Genomic DNA, 15,089 nt, shown 5'->3' on the forward strand with positions numbered 1-15,089 from the left:
CCTTTACTATATTCTTCAACATTCTATGGGAGCTGTTTAACTCTGCTTCGAAGTAAGGTTGAGAATATAGCCTAAAAATTATTTCATTCAATTATTTTTCAACATTCTACGGGAGCTGTTTAACTCTGCTTCGGAGTAAGGTTGAAAAATAAAAAGAGACACTACCTTACCTCCAGTGAACTCTGAATAGGCTCGACCTAATTATTAGGGCCATACTTCGGTCTTGGACTGATAGTTGGGATATAAAGTCAGAATCAATCATACCTAGAGTCTTGATTGTTTTAACTTTATTAGTGTAAGTTAAAGTGACACCTCACCGCAAGGATATATTCGGTAATATAATTATTAATTATTATTCATTTAAATATTTTTCTTGTTTTAATTCAATATTTCGTTGATAAGTTATAAAATAAAAATCATTAAAATTCAATCTTTCTTTCATTTAAAGGAAACCTTTGAAAGAACATATCTAGGTTTCTCGAGACCATAAGTGTATCCGAATCCGTGTTCGTTACCTGACTTAGAACACAAATAAGTAAACAAGAAGTTATCAGAGTACCTGGTACGTTGGTTAGTACTAAACCTCGTTTACCGGTATTCAGGGAAGAGTTCAGTAGTAGATTAGTATCTAGCTGTCAATTCTTTCTTGAATTTCTCTCATAATTTCAAATAATAAAATAAGGGACGTTCGCTCGAACGTCACAAAAGCATCCAAATCCATGGGGTATACGCATTAGGTAAGAGATGAACACAATTTTTAATTGTTTATAACAAATTCGTATTGTTATAAACAATGTGTAATTGTTGAAAGTCATATTTGGTTGTAACCAATAATGTCTAGTCAGTATCGACTCAATTTTCAAATGAAATTGTTATTGTATGACTTAAAAGTACTTTAAATAGCTAATCTTTTCATTTTTTTATTAGTTATTTTGTTATAAAAAAAACGGCTTGACCGAATTTGTTTAAATTTCACTCAGATCTTCTTTATAATAATATCTTTCGAATTAATTTTGGTTGAAGTCGATATTTTCATCTGTTTGTGAGATATCGGAAACGAAAAAAATGCTGACGTCCATACATACGTACGTACGTACACACAGACGTCATTCTAAAAATTGGTCAGTATGCTTGCAAATACTATGAAACGTGGAGATATGATGAAAATTCAAATTTCACCAATCGACCCAATTTCAATAACTTCCTAATGTCGTAATAATAATAATAATCGTCGTAAATCAACCCCAGTTATCAGTCCTGACGTCAGAATTTTCGTCAGACTTACGTAAGTTTGTTACCGTTCTGCATCAGATTGTCATTAATTTGTGACATTAAATTTTCTGACGAAAATCTTGCATCTGTCCGCTTCAGGAAAATGGCAGATACATATGTACGTAAATGACAAACTGTGGCCAACGTACAATTGAACCCCGCTAATGTGACTCCTGTTAATGTTATTCTCTCGTTAACGTTGACAAGATAGTCGCGTAATGGTTACATTTTTTCTCCTCTCTTAAATTTTTTATTGATTAATCCAAGTTTATCTTTGTGGCGCACATTTTAAATTTATTTGTATTGACATACATATATATCTGCACATAAATTCTTCGCACAATTTTTTTTTGCACATGTAATGTGCATAAGAGAAGAGAGACATTAAGAAAAGTAGGGGTAAGAAAAAATGTTAACAGTAACGAATGCCCCTGGCCCAAGTTGTTAATATTAGCGAGATTCGACTGCACGTAAGTCTGCCGTCAGTCTCACGTTAATTTGGCTACTTGAGAATATAACAAAAACAGCAATTAGTAAATAAATAAACACTCTGTCATTTGACTATTATTTATTAGCATATAAATTTTCATTTTAAAGATATAAAACTCTGCCGATAAAATATTAATTCTACATTAGATTTGTCACCAAGTACAATGATTGAAATAACTACATATTATAATTTTCAGTTCTCAAATATTCAATAATTAGAGAATTTAAAACTTAAAGTTCATTTTTCTGGAGTAAATGGATAAGTTGAAAATCAACATTAACCTCGGAATTGTCCCAGGAGAAGATTTGGAATCTGAAATTTTTTAAAAAATAGAATTATAAATAATTGAAATATTAATAATTATATTACTGAAGTAATAAAGAAAAGTTTTACATTTTGTTCGTGGAAACACATAAATAGTTCATGTGCTGTAGAACATTCATCATTGCCACCTAGATTACATGGGTTCGTTAATATTATTAATTGTTACGCATCAATGATAAGCTACTTTATTTAAAAAAAAAGTACTTACGTCGGCTACCACAAATATTAATAGCATCGACCAGAGCATCATGAAGTGGAAAATTTTCAGGTACTTTGTCTAAGGCGAAAGGAACATTCAAAGAACCATCGGCGCCCATCTGAATTATCATTTTTTTTATTTTATTACAATTGATAAACTTTTGCAAATGAATTATAATGATTCATCAAACAATATTAAAAAAATACTCACGAAATTAGAACCTTTCAAGATGCAAGACACATAGCAATCAAAATTACGATCATTCACTAATTCAGCTTGCCTTACACGTTCAATCACCTCACGATCAACTGGATTACTCATCTCACATTGTCTACGAACTGTTACAAATCGCATGATATCAGCTGGTGTTAAATCCTACACCAAATTTATGTACATAAATTTAATAAACTGTCAAAGTACTATGTTTTATCAAAATAAAGAAAAGCTTACAGCACTGGTGTAGACTACCAGCAATACAAGTGATAATACTCTAAGAAGATACATGATGAACTGTAGAATAAAAATCGATTGATCACTCCCTATCATCGTATCTGATTTTATACTATCGTAATTAAATAGTGATCATTTCAATTTCAGGAATTTCAGATTCTTTAATGCTATTAAAAATTGATTTATTGAAATTTTTTTCACATTTTGCTAGATAATGACGATGATAAACAATTTATTGATAATTTTTTCAATCATAAATTACTAAACAATCTAACGAAGATGTAGTTGGACAGTTATTTCATTGTTGTTTGATGAATCTTTTCTTTAATTTTATATTTGATGAAAAAGGCGTTCCAAAGATAAAAGAACATTATGTTAAAATAATATATTATGATTCTTTGTATTAAGATTGAAGTAGTAGCTTTATTTACAGTTTATTATAAATTTAAAAATTTATAATAAAAATATTTATTTCGTTATACATGAAACACATGTAATAATGAGAATTTCCATTGGTATACCATAAAATAATGTATTATTAATCGTAAATAAGTAAAACTAAGAGAGCTATAAATTTCAACAGTATTCTTATGTGCAATAAAAATTATTATATAATGTTACAAGCATGTCTTTCAGAGTTATAAAAACTAACTTAGCATGTAATGCAAAACATATAGTTAACTCAAATAAGCTGTAAATTTATATTGCATTTTACTGAAAAAAACACTACACTCATATCTGTAGTTAAGTAATGGTGTAATAATAAAATAAGTATAATAATTGATATTCTATTTAATATTCAAATTATTAATTTATAGCTACATACATATTCTAATAAATTATTGATATATGTTTTATTATTATTTACTCTTTAATCTATGTTCATCTGTAATAATTAATTTATTATGATACTTTCATTATCTAGATAATAAGTGATCATATAATTAGCTATGCATTATTGTTCGTAATCAGCAGATGACAGGTGATTTTCTACAAGCAATTGCATAACAAAGGTATTATTTCATAAGTGTTATTAGACAAAAAAAGATTAATTAAATAATAAAAATAATGAATGATGTGAATTTTTATTGGATACAATTGATGCTATGGATACAAAAACAAATCTATAATGAATTTTTTATTTTTTTGGTTAATTATTTTTCTGATTGTGAGATATAAAAGAGAGATAGTTTGTTCAATGTCATGGAGTTATTAAATAATAAAAATAATACACTTATTATTGGAGGTTTTTGGCAAAATTCATTTTTACTGTGCTCTATTATTAATGAGCAGCAGCACCCGCCAAAAAAAAAGTATACTATAGTTATAAAAAATTTGAAATAAATTAAACATCATTTGGGGGAAATTATTTATTCCGATTTTGTCTACAGAATTGATTTCGCAATAAAGATTTTGATAATTTACAATTGGGAGACATTGAGCTTTTGTATTATGTAAAATGTTTCGGAATTAATTCTGCACATATTTATTCGTTGTCGGAAGTAATAGCCATTGGAACTCGCATTGGAGCTTCAGTTGTGGTTGTAGGAAGGACATTAGATTTGAACATTTTCTGTAAAATAGAAATTTAAAAATATATAAACAAAAGAGTTAATATGAAGTGGATTCATCAAATCTATCTTGTAAAATAATTTTTTTGTTGTGTATTATAATACTCACAGTAAGACCTTTGTAGATACATCTGCGAATACGGTAAGCAGTATCGCATTCATCAGTTCCCTCTGGAATTAACGAAAAAAAATTAAGCTTTAAGTAGAGCTTGAATTTACTTTAAATGTTTTGAAAATTACACTTACTTTTTTTGGCACACGTGCTGAACATTTCAATTTTTTGTACACGGTGTACATCATCTTCAGGAATGTTGACGTGGTTGATGAGTTTCATAACATTGACTTTACCTTCATCATTCATCTAAAAAAATGTTAATTACTTATTTCAATATTTTTGAACCATTTAACTATGTTTTTAAAAACTTTTATTTACAATATTCAATCTCTTCATCATGCATGCATAGAAGCATTTTACTTGAGGATCATCGACATCTTCACCTCGACGTTCTGCTCTCAAAAGTTCAGAATCGACCTTTGTTTCGATTTTACATTTTTGGAAATTTTTCCACGATTGACTATGATGAGGACGGTCAAATACCTAAGGTGGGAAAGCTTTTTATTCCTTCTCTTTTTTATTTGGCCATTAATTATTTAGCATTTATACTGAATAATGTTCGAAAAAACTTTTTAACACTATTTACAGAATACAATCAATATTCACATACATGATGACGGCGTAAACATGTTGCAACCAAGAAAGCTGTTTCACAATCATCTTTTCCTCCTATTGATTATCAAAAAAAAACCAATTAAAATTGTTGTAAATATTTTTTTTTTTTAAATTAGATTTACTTTTAATGCTGCAAATTTCGATAGATTCAACTTTAGTTTCACGGTCGTGTGTGTGCATCGAAATTTGCGCGATGATTTTCTCAGGAATAATTTGACCATCTTCATTCATCTAAAAATGAAAAAAAATAGATTAAATTAATTTTTATTAAATTAATTTACAATCTAATTTACGTAAATTAAAATACAATATTGATGTTGCTTTCTCTTCTATCTGATTTTAATCAGATTATAACATGTGCAGGCATGATCATCTAACATAAAATTTTGATATATGTACTGAATTTATTTAACTATATATCAAATGTCATATTACATTATTGTTTATCTGAAAAGTTAAATATTCATTGAAGTTTTAGAATTGAAAATTATATTAGTGATGTATTGTTGTATGAAAAAAATATTCTGTAGTTTAGAAAAAGTTTAATGTATTCTGAAATTGTGAAAAAATGCAGCACACATAAGTTTTATTAAACGTATAACAAAATAGAAGATTAAGTAAGCTATATATTAGTACGAAAGCGTAGTGCACAGAACATTCGTTTTACTTTAATTTTCCACATGAGTTCTCCTTTTTTATTATTATTTAAAGTTCAGTCCTGAGAATATATTTTTTCGTTTTTATTCGAAACTATTTATTTATACAATACAATTATCTTGGTTAAATTCAAGTAAGCTTATATTCTATTTTTATCTAAATACTTGTAATCAAGTAAATAATTGCTTCGCACAAATAAATACTCGCTTGATATAGAATCAATAAGATATTATTTTATTTTTTTCACCATCTACATTAAGAAAATTTTATAGTTTTAAAAAAATTTAAAAAAATGTATTGACATTAAAAAGCAACATGATTTTTTTCTCGGTATTTTAACTTTACAAATTATACTGTAATGAAAAAAATCACTTATTCTGGTTAACAATAACTCTAGAGATTTCTCGGAAAAAGTTTTTCATTTAAAAGGAATAATAGAGCTATTGTGAAACTTACTGTACCAACTGCCTTCATTACACAAGCCAAGAAGCATTTCAATCTGTCATCATCGACAGGTTGTCTGTTGACCCATGCTTTTAAAACTTCACCATCAACTTCAGTAGTATTTGCGCAATGATGAAATGCCTGCCTGAACTTGCCATGATGGCCGTGACCGAATGCCTGAATTAAATACAATACAATAAATACAAATTAATCATTCCAGTTTAGCAAAAATCATAATTTTTGAATAGTTAATAATATTATTTATTGACAATATTTAAAACTATATTTTATGAAAATCTAGTAGACAAAAATAATGAACATACACCAACTGCCAAGGCAGTGATCGCAAAAACAACCAATTGCAAACGCATTATAGAATTTTGAAATTCTAACTCAAATGGTCAAATAATATGTCTCTTATATACTTTTTGAAAAAGTAATTTTTTACTCGGCAATTTACTTCAACAATTTAGTAAAAATGTCAGAAAATCATAGATTTTATCATCCTTGCAATTATATCATTAATTGCTTCCTTCCTTCATGCAATGTTTCTTAGTTATTGATCAATTGTTAAATATAAAATAATATTTTTTTCACTGTTATGTCCATCTTCTATGTTTACATCATTATATTACATTGAAAAAATAAGAAAAATAATAAAACTATTAATTAAAAATAATCAAATTATTCTGAGTTTTCAAATAATTTATGCTATGTTCAGTATTATTTGTTAAAATAAAATGACGAGAAAAAAAAATCAAAGTAAATATTGATACATTAATTGTGAAAAAAAAACCTTGTGTCATATTATTGATGGCTATTTTTTAATTTTTTCCAAATTATATGTACTTTCATTTATAACTTTATCTTTATTTCATCATCGAAAGAAAAACGTTCCATTTCATTTTGGATAAACGAAATTGTTATGATCAGAAATCGACCGGATCTCTTTATGATTCAGTAAAGTAGTAAATTTTAGCATCGGTGTCACAAAAATGACTGATGTCAAAGGAAAATAATCAACCGTATTTATATTTATCCAATGAAGTATTTTTAATACAACTGATGTAATAGCCACAATATATTTAAACAAAAATAGGGAGGGAGAACATAAAATTCAAAGCTTACTTGTACAAATAATACACATTTTTATGGTAATTACGTGATAATGAATATCACTACACTGCAATTCCAAGCTGTAGACACTTTTAAAACGCTAAGCCTCTTCAATGTTAAATGTCATAAACAAACTATAGATTTTTCACGCACTACGACACGTGTAAAAAGTGTCAACAAATCATGCATTGTTTGTTTATAGGCATTTTAAATTGAACACACTTTACGCGTGTTATTTTAACACGTTTGTAAAATGGGATTTGCAGTGTATTTTATTTTAAGTACTTCCTTTCGATAAATATATTTATAGACAATAAAATTATGTTATTCACTGACCTTCGACTAAAAATATATTTTATTTATAAAAATTCCATTTATCACCACTAACACTATAACAATAGCAGTTAATTACTTCATAAAATTTTCACTTTAGAAAATGGTGTTATTTATCTCAATAAATATTTAACTTTATAGCATTGGTTATGCTATGAATGAATAGCTATGATTATCTTTCATTAGCTTCAGTTAGTGTCTTTTTATATTAGATTTATTTTTAATAATTTTACACACATTGTGCTTATTGTAAATAAAATCAAGTGAGATGAAAGTACTTGATAAATTTCGTATTCATATTAAATAATGATAGTTGATAAATTACCATGTACATAGTCATTAGCTGAAGTTTATTTTGGAGTAATTTTTAGAAAATAATTTTTAAAATGCCAAGTCTCATGCAAGATTTACTCAAAGTACGCTTATGATGATTGGACTAGAGAATGAGAGGATTTCCGGGTGATTATCTAGAGATGGAGCTTTTTACCCTGAAACAAGCTATACATTTTTTTAGGGAATTACTTCTAGTTTAGAATGTTTAATAGTCATTTCCGAAACAAATATTTTTCCCTTACATATGTGAAATACAAATATGATGTAAATTTCTTGTTGCTCATTTTTTCTAGTAATTAAATATAATGATTACTTAAGATTTATCAATATAATTTTTTACATATTCATTATATTTAGCAATTAATACATTTTCTGAAATATGAATATAAAATCAAACCATATGTAATAAATTGGACTATTCATTCAATTATTTTTGATGACAATTTAGTAACTTCAGTTCTATAAGGATTTATTCACATATTATACAAATTGCGTTAAAATCAGAATGAAATTATTAGATCATTATTTAAAGACGAATTAGTGAATTTTAACTTAATTAGAATTGTGCTTTATTAATAATATAAATAAATTTAGCACTTTATCGGTTTCAAAATAACGAATAGATGATTAATAAAGTTAAGTATTTATTAATAAAAAGAAACCATAAAGGGATAATTCAAGAGAGAAGGATATTTTTTAAATCTATGATCAATATGAATAAAAAGCAGAAGATATTTCAATAACAGTTACATATTATTATTATTTTTGCAAGGAAACATAATTAAGTCAGCAATATCCAATGAAGATATTTATTGGATCAAACTGCCATGTTTATTCTGAGTTCTGTTTACGTTGGCGATGTCTCTAAAATAAACAATAAAATAAAAACAAATTACGTACGGTTTATGCATTGATAAGATGCTGGATGATAAATCTTAAAAGATTTTTAGGAAATAGATTATAAATACATTCATCATAAACAACTATAAGCTTAAAAGTTGAAATGCATAAGTACAGACTTATTTTCAGAAAATTCGTTCTTAAAAAAATTAATATAAATTACAATGTCTAGATACTATCTACATATATATAATAATTTTATAATATTATACCATGTATGGGCGTATGCACTCGAAGAAGCGATATCCGTTATCACATTCATCTTCGCCAGCTGTAATTTGAAAAATATTGTTAATAATGGATTAATAAATATCAAAATGTAGTAGCATTAATCATACTTATTTCAGTGCATTTGGCGAGTGATTGTTGCATTTCTTCTCGGCGTTCTTCAGGAGCATGCATTGCCATTTTATTGATCACTTCTTTATTGAAGGTGCCATCTTCATTTATCTTAGTACATAAAAAAATTAAATAAATAAATTTTGCATAAGCGATTGATAATCATAAAATATTTTTAATAGTTATAATTGTTTTATAATATTGATACTAATATTTATTAAAATTTACACTAGAGTTTAAAAATGCAATTAGGAAAACAATCAACTTACTGAGCCCATTTTTTTGCCTATACATGTAGTGAAGCATTTTACTTTTTTATCGGTAATAGTTTCGCCATTTTTTGCAGCTTTGATTAACTCAGGATCTGCCCCAGTCGATGCAATACACTCTTCCATAACTTTTTTCATTTTCTCATGATGTCCATTGTGTCCATGAGGTCCAGCAAGTACCTAGAAATGATCAGTAAGTCAATATTCATCTGTAAAATTTAGTTAATAAAACATTTACAGCTCTAATTACTTTAAGATGTTTTATCGTAACAATAATTACATTCTGTTTTTTAAAGTTATTAATAATAAGATGAATTAGTTCATGTGATTGAATAATATTAAGTAGTCAGTAAAAGATAATAATTATTGTAATTAATTTATGGAAATAACTTACCTCTACAGCAGCTGCACAGACAACAAGAAATACAATTGCAGCATTCATAATGATGGATGTTTTCACTTGAACGGTAAAACAAATTGTAACGAAAGATGTTTGTTGTTTGATTATTTATATTCTGTGAGAATGGATATTTTTTTATAAAATAGTGCGTTTTAATCTTTTAAAATTTATGGAAGGGGAACCTATTATTTAAGCTACACGACAATAGTCACTGTTTTTTTATAATGATGTCCACGAAGTTGTTATCAGGCTGATTGCGAAAAATTGTTTCCGGAATTTTTTTCATTAATTACAAAATGTTCTTTGCAAATTATTAGTACTTTATTAAAAAGTTCTATTAATAAATTTCAATAGCATGACCATCATCATACAACTAAAAAAAATTCATTTTTATCAAATTATGCAATAACTTACATGATATTGTTTGATAAAATTTACACTCAAAGTGAGCTGATGATTGAAGTATCCGTAGACATTAAAAATAAATAAAATTAGAGCATTATTAAGTAATCATACTTTGCGTTATTTTTTACAATGTTTTTTTATACAAGTAATATTTTGTTACTAGATAAAATTTTAATTATTATGTTTAGAGCTACTATTATTATAGGATTGACCCGATACTTTAGATAAAGTATAGTTTCTACCATATACAATTAATTAAGAGGAAGGCATCAAATCTCTTTGAATAGCAAAATGTATTAAGATAAATTATAATAGTTCCGTCATTATGCTTCAAAATAGGGCAAAAATTGAAAGTCCGTTGAACCTTAACCGATTTTATTCATTAGGTTGTTTTCAGTGACGGTAGATATCAGTATGAATTTGTAACCACATGGCAAAATTTACTTTGTTATTCACAAAAAAAAGAAGCTTTTTTATTCAATATCTTGAAAATACCGATGTCTGCCGTCACTAAAAACAACGTAATCAACAAAATCAGTTTATGTTCAACGAACTTTCAATTTTCGCCCTTTTTCAAAACTAATTGACGGGACTATTATACATGATTTTTTTATAAGAAGAGAAGGTAGGATAATGGTTCAGTCTTTATTATGGTTTATTAGTTTATTTTGCAAGCACGGTGCCATCGTCCATCAGCTAACCCACAAATATATTGAAAGTTTAATTCTTTGCAATAAAAAGAAAACTTACGGAAGTGACCATTGATGATAATTTAACAGAGTAAAATGTGATTGAGTAATAACAATAAATGATCCATAATTCTACATTAAAATAAATTCAATTCATTAAATGATACAATATAAGTATTGTTATAATTGTAAGTCACGGATTAATTAGTACATCAGTACAATATTACTAGTGATAGTTATTATGATTTAATTTATGTACCACTTCTAATAGCAAACTACTCAATGAAAAAAAACAAAATATTTAGTGGTCATTATTTATTTAAATTTTATTGATATGTATTGTTACAGAAATGTATTTTAGATAACTCATTTTTAAAAAAATGTTGCATTTATAAAATATTTTTATAGAAATAAATCAAGTAATTTCACTGCACAAAATGAAAGTTAAATATTATCGTTTTTTTATTGTTATGTATAATAAGTTTTTTGAAAATTATCTGCAGCTAGCAATGTCATGCCAGGAATAATAGGTCGATAAATATTACCAGTTGAAACATTTATACACTTTCCAGATTCCTGTAAATAAGAAGAACAATTAAAAATGGTTTAAATTTATTAAATTATTATAATATCAACAAATATAAATATAAATATCATTATAAATAATTTTATGTGATTAAACAATTATATATTATTTATAATAATAGCAATTTGTTACAAAACAAAATATCAGTGCTCTGCAGTGGTCTGGGTGCGACCCGAAAGGTCCACACGACCAACTTCCCAGTGGAAAAAATAAAAAAACAATTTGAATAGAACCCGTTTCCATTTTTTATAACAAATGGAATTGTTATAAACGAAATGAGTCTTTTTTTATTCATTTGATATGGTTAGTTACTTTATTTCAGTAAAAGAAAAAATTGTGCGTTAGAAGAATTCGAATGTACCTCATAGATCTTTTTTTTCATTATTTACAACGAATTTCATTGTTATACACGAAAAAAGTACGTTTTCATTTATGTCATACGGTTGGTAACATTTTTTTAGTAAACGGAAAAATTATGCGTTAAAAGTACTCTTATATATCGAAAGGGTCCCTATTTTTATTGTTTATAACAATTTAAAACTTATTATTTAAATATTACTATGATCAATAATTGTTATGAACACAATTCCATATTATTGACAATTATTATTGACTATTATAGCGTCTTTAATGCTGTTTTCTCAATCCTGACACGAGTTTAAAATTCTTTCATTGCTGATTTTGTTTTTTAAGATTTTTTTTTTTCGATGAAATATTGTCATCATATATCCATACAAGTATTCCAATCATTTAATATTCATATTTCTGCAATGATCTTGAAATTTTGTCTAAAAAATGGTATAATTTATAAATTGCAAAATTCAGGTAATTTCCTTTTTTTCCAGTTTTTTGATTCTGCCAAAAAAATGGCTCTACCGATTTTCCTGAAAACTTTTTCAGTTCTAAGTTACGTAATTACGCGTCGAATGCAAGTGGTCCCACATCGATATCATTTTTTGTTCTCGAGATAATCGAGGCGAAAAATAATTCCGAACGCACATACGTACATACACACACACAGACGTCCACTAGAAAACGGTCGTATTGGATTCGCGGGACCTTAAAACGTGGAGATATGTCAAAATTAGCGATTCGCAAAATCGGACCCATTACTATAACTTCCCACTGGCAAGTTAAAAACTAAAAGATGATTAAAATTACGAATTTTAATTAATGGAAAGTTCGTCGTTAGGGCACAAACTAAGACCCATTTTAAAAAGTTTATAATCACCAATTAAAAACTGAACGTGATCTATTGTTATGTTTCAAACATAATTTCGGTAAGTTTTTCTCGTTTATTGAAATTTCTATGCCAATAAGTATTATAATTATTTTATTTTAATATAGGTTTAAACTTAATTTTTATTTGACGTAATATAATTTTATGGTGATAAATTGATTTTTATTATCACCAGTATGACGACTTCGAATCTTACCTATTGTCGTGTAGCCAAGCATTTGAAAAGAAGAAAAGCAGTTTCACAATCGGTGTCTCCCTCTGAATTTAAGAAAATACAATTATTAATGTGTAATAAAATTATAATGGACATAATTATACTTACTTAACTCAATACATGGAGCATGTAAATTTTTTAAATGTTCTTTGATATCTGGAGACATGTTAGGAGGGAAATTAAAAACTACTTCTTTGTTTATTGTACCATCATCATTCATCTGAAAAATTATTTACTAATTATTAATAATTTTTTTTAATATAAATTTAAACAATGTTTATTTGGATTTGCAAGCAATTTATTGCTTGGATCAAAATAATAATTTAATTTTTAGTCAACCCACTATTTTTGTTTCTTTAAACATACATGCATGAAAGCATTTTACTTCTTGTTCAACATTTTCTCCTAGCACTTGTTCATTTGTTAATTTTGTATGGTCGATTCCAGTTTGTTTGGAACATTTTTGCATTTGTCGCTCACGTTCTAATTCTTGCTCAGAAGGAGGCTTGCCTTGAGGTGAAGCAAAAACCTATTAATTCAAATGGAAAAAGTATAATTGATGCGTATTATTGGTGGTTAATTTAAATAACTTACGTAAAAATTAGCCGTAAAAATAACGAATAATATTAATAGAGATTTCATGGTGTACATTTTCCGAAGAAATAAACAATAGATTATAATTAAAAATTCTGCACTCTTATTTATATATACTCATCCACAAGTGAATTTTTCTTCTGATGTGACTCATCAGCTTGATCATTCTATCTATCACATTGTATGTAAGTAACTAATAACAATGATGTAAGCAGTTCTTTTTATGTAATCATGTCAACGAAATCATTATCACCATCTATCTGACATATCAACTTCGAGAAAAAATTTCATCAACGTTCAGACAATACTATTTATTTCACGATTATCATTAGCATTCTTAAACTTGATCAGTAGTAATCAACCGTTTTTTTTTTAAACATTCATATTCTGTAAAATTATTATCTTTCATGATTATTAGTATTTGTTAACTTCGAGAAAAAATTTAAAAAAATTTTAAAAGATTGAGGAAGAGAGGGTGAAGTGGAACACTTGAAAAAAATTACTAATTTAATAGAATCATTTTAAAAACGCTTATAGCACTTTTTCTTAATCAATTTTTGAATTTACTAATGTATTAAAAATCATAAACACTTGTGAATATAGTAATTAATTTGTATTCTTTTTCTTCGTGTTTCACTTCACCCTTCCTTCTCCTGTTACGAAAGTATAGAATAATTGAAACATTTAGTTGACTTCAAATGTAAAAAATTCACCAAGAAGAAATAACATGTGATAAAATGAACAAATTTCAACTGATGCATTATGTAACTACTCAGAATTCATTGAATAGATTTACATTTTTCCAAGTAAGAATGGTTTCAGAATAAGAAGGATTAAAACTTGAAGGTGTGAATTCTCCTTTGAATGTAATATAACCTTTTCTCAGCTGGAACTAATTATCTCTCTAATTATTATTAAAGATGAAGCAAAAAGATTAAAAATAATAACCCGCAATGACTATCTTAAACAAGTCATCTGAAATTACTAATAACTTAGTATTCAAACGCATGCTTTGTGTAAAATGTTCGATTATTAAGGAAAAAAAATGGGATCCCAGAGAAATAAATTTTGAGTGAAGGGAAAGGGCAACTTTTTTACTTACTCCAATTGAAATTGTTACAAGAGTCACTATAATCACAGGCTTCATCGTGGATGTTTCCGATAGAAATGATTGACGAATAATAAAAAAAATATTTTCTGATGTATTATATTATTGGAATGAGATTAGGAATGAAGAAGGGGAACCTGTTATTAAATCTCATATGACCAACATTTTATAACAATAAACGAGATATTTTTACTGGAATTACAGTAAAAACCCATTTCCGGGGAATTTCTTGAAATAGACCGTTGTAATTACATCTTTAATATAGATTTCAATGTTAATATGTCATAAGTGTTATACACTGAAAAAAATATCAGTGTAACAGCAATCTCAAGTATAATTATAGTAGACTTCTGTTACAAAAATCCTTATGCTTACTCCAATTATTTGGATAGCTACCACCACTACATTAATCTTATGAGCAAATAA

The 15,089-nt window shown here is 26.9% G+C and overlaps 4 protein-coding genes across 6 annotated transcripts; all 4 read right to left on the reverse strand.

The window, feature by feature from the left end:
• Positions 1-1,823: 1,823 nt before the first annotated feature.
• LOC118070159 (general odorant-binding protein 69a-like) lies at positions 1,824-2,817 on the reverse strand. The gene is made up of 5 exons (XM_035088590.1): positions 2,736-2,817; positions 2,496-2,660; positions 2,295-2,403; positions 2,156-2,214; positions 1,824-2,074 (listed from the first exon to the last, which is right to left on the reverse strand). The coding sequence occupies exons 1-5, from the start codon at positions 2,787-2,789 to the stop codon at positions 2,039-2,041; spliced, it is 423 nt and encodes a 140-aa protein (XP_034944481.1). The 5' UTR covers positions 2,790-2,817; the 3' UTR covers positions 1,824-2,038.
• Positions 2,818-4,090: 1,273 nt separating this feature from the next.
• On the reverse strand, positions 4,091-6,554 carry LOC118070160 (uncharacterized). 2 transcript variants are annotated; one of them, XM_035088591.1, is made up of 8 exons: positions 6,461-6,554; positions 6,150-6,314; positions 5,159-5,267; positions 5,032-5,090; positions 4,740-4,904; positions 4,553-4,667; positions 4,416-4,477; positions 4,091-4,308 (listed from the first exon to the last, which is right to left on the reverse strand). In XM_035088591.1, the coding sequence occupies exons 1-8, from the start codon at positions 6,506-6,508 to the stop codon at positions 4,222-4,224; spliced, it is 810 nt and encodes a 269-aa protein (XP_034944482.1). In that variant the 5' UTR covers positions 6,509-6,554; the 3' UTR covers positions 4,091-4,221. The 2 variants fall into 2 exon arrangements, 1 of the variants encoding a protein (XP_034944482.1); XR_004690727.1 differs by having other exon boundaries at positions 4,244-4,308; positions 4,549-4,667.
• A 2,099-nt stretch (positions 6,555-8,653) lies between these two features.
• LOC118070158 (general odorant-binding protein 56d-like) lies at positions 8,654-9,946 on the reverse strand. The gene is made up of 5 exons (XM_035088589.1): positions 9,822-9,946; positions 9,428-9,607; positions 9,158-9,269; positions 9,032-9,090; positions 8,654-8,783 (listed from the first exon to the last, which is right to left on the reverse strand). Exons 1-5 carry the CDS (start codon positions 9,867-9,869, stop codon positions 8,751-8,753), a joined length of 432 nt encoding a protein of 143 aa, XP_034944480.1. The 5' UTR covers positions 9,870-9,946; the 3' UTR covers positions 8,654-8,750.
• Positions 9,947-11,365: 1,419 nt separating this feature from the next.
• LOC118070161 (general odorant-binding protein 19d-like) lies at positions 11,366-14,791 on the reverse strand. Of its 2 annotated transcripts, none has more exons than XM_035088594.1 (5): positions 14,658-14,791; positions 13,305-13,490; positions 13,070-13,181; positions 12,944-13,005; positions 11,366-11,497 (listed from the first exon to the last, which is right to left on the reverse strand). In XM_035088594.1, exons 1-4 carry the CDS (start codon positions 14,700-14,702, stop codon positions 12,944-12,946), a joined length of 405 nt encoding a protein of 134 aa, XP_034944485.1. In that variant the 5' UTR covers positions 14,703-14,791; the 3' UTR covers positions 11,366-11,497. The 2 variants fall into 2 exon arrangements, with proteins under 2 accessions (XP_034944485.1, XP_034944484.1); XM_035088593.1 differs by lacking the exon at positions 14,658-14,791 and adding an exon at positions 13,556-13,709.
• Positions 14,792-15,089: the final 298 nt, after the last annotated feature.

Source organism: Chelonus insularis, unplaced genomic scaffold (genome assembly GCF_013357705.1).
Source record: "Chelonus insularis isolate UGA/USDA-ARS -01 unplaced genomic scaffold, ASM1335770v1 contig_547_pilon, whole genome shotgun sequence".
Classification (NCBI taxonomy): domain Eukaryota; kingdom Metazoa; phylum Arthropoda; class Insecta; order Hymenoptera; family Braconidae; genus Chelonus; species Chelonus insularis.

Excerpts from the sequence above, each read along its gene's own strand:
- LOC118070159 (XM_035088590.1), bottom strand. The coding sequence starts at position 2,789 with ATGTATCTTCTTAGAGTATTATCACTTGTATTGCTGGTAGTCTACACC. Across the intron at positions 2,404-2,495 it reads TCTTGAAAGGTTCTAATTTC|ATGGGCGCCGATGGTTCTTT; the intron begins GTGAGTATTTTT and ends ATGATAATTCAG. Across the intron at positions 2,075-2,155 it reads TGTGTTTCCACGAACAAAAT|ATTCCAAATCTTCTCCTGGG; the intron begins GTAAAACTTTTC and ends AAAAAATTTCAG.
- LOC118070160 (XM_035088591.1), bottom strand. The coding sequence starts at position 6,508 with ATGCGTTTGCAATTGGTTGTTTTTGCGATCACTGCCTTGGCAGTTGGT. Across the intron at positions 6,315-6,460 it reads TCACTGCCTTGGCAGTTGGT|GCATTCGGTCACGGCCATCA; the intron begins GTATGTTCATTA and ends TATTTAATTCAG. Across the intron at positions 5,268-6,149 it reads TAATGAAGGCAGTTGGTACA|ATGAATGAAGATGGTCAAAT; the intron begins GTAAGTTTCACA and ends TTTCATTTTTAG.
- LOC118070158 (XM_035088589.1), bottom strand. The coding sequence starts at position 9,869 with ATGAATGCTGCAATTGTATTTCTTGTTGTCTGTGCAGCTGCTGTAGAG. Across the intron at positions 9,608-9,821 it reads TCTGTGCAGCTGCTGTAGAG|GTACTTGCTGGACCTCATGG; the intron begins GTAAGTTATTTC and ends GATCATTTCTAG. Across the intron at positions 9,270-9,427 it reads TAGGCAAAAAAATGGGCTCA|ATAAATGAAGATGGCACCTT; the intron begins GTAAGTTGATTG and ends TTATGTACTAAG.
- LOC118070161 (XM_035088593.1), bottom strand. The coding sequence starts at position 13,612 with ATGTACACCATGAAATCTCTATTAATATTATTCGTTATTTTTACGGCT. Across the intron at positions 13,491-13,555 it reads TTTTTACGGCTAATTTTTAC|GTTTTTGCTTCACCTCAAGG; the intron begins GTAAGTTATTTA and ends TTGAATTAATAG. Across the intron at positions 13,182-13,304 it reads TGTTTAAAGAAACAAAAATA|ATGAATGATGATGGTACAAT; the intron begins GTGGGTTGACTA and ends ATAATTTTTCAG.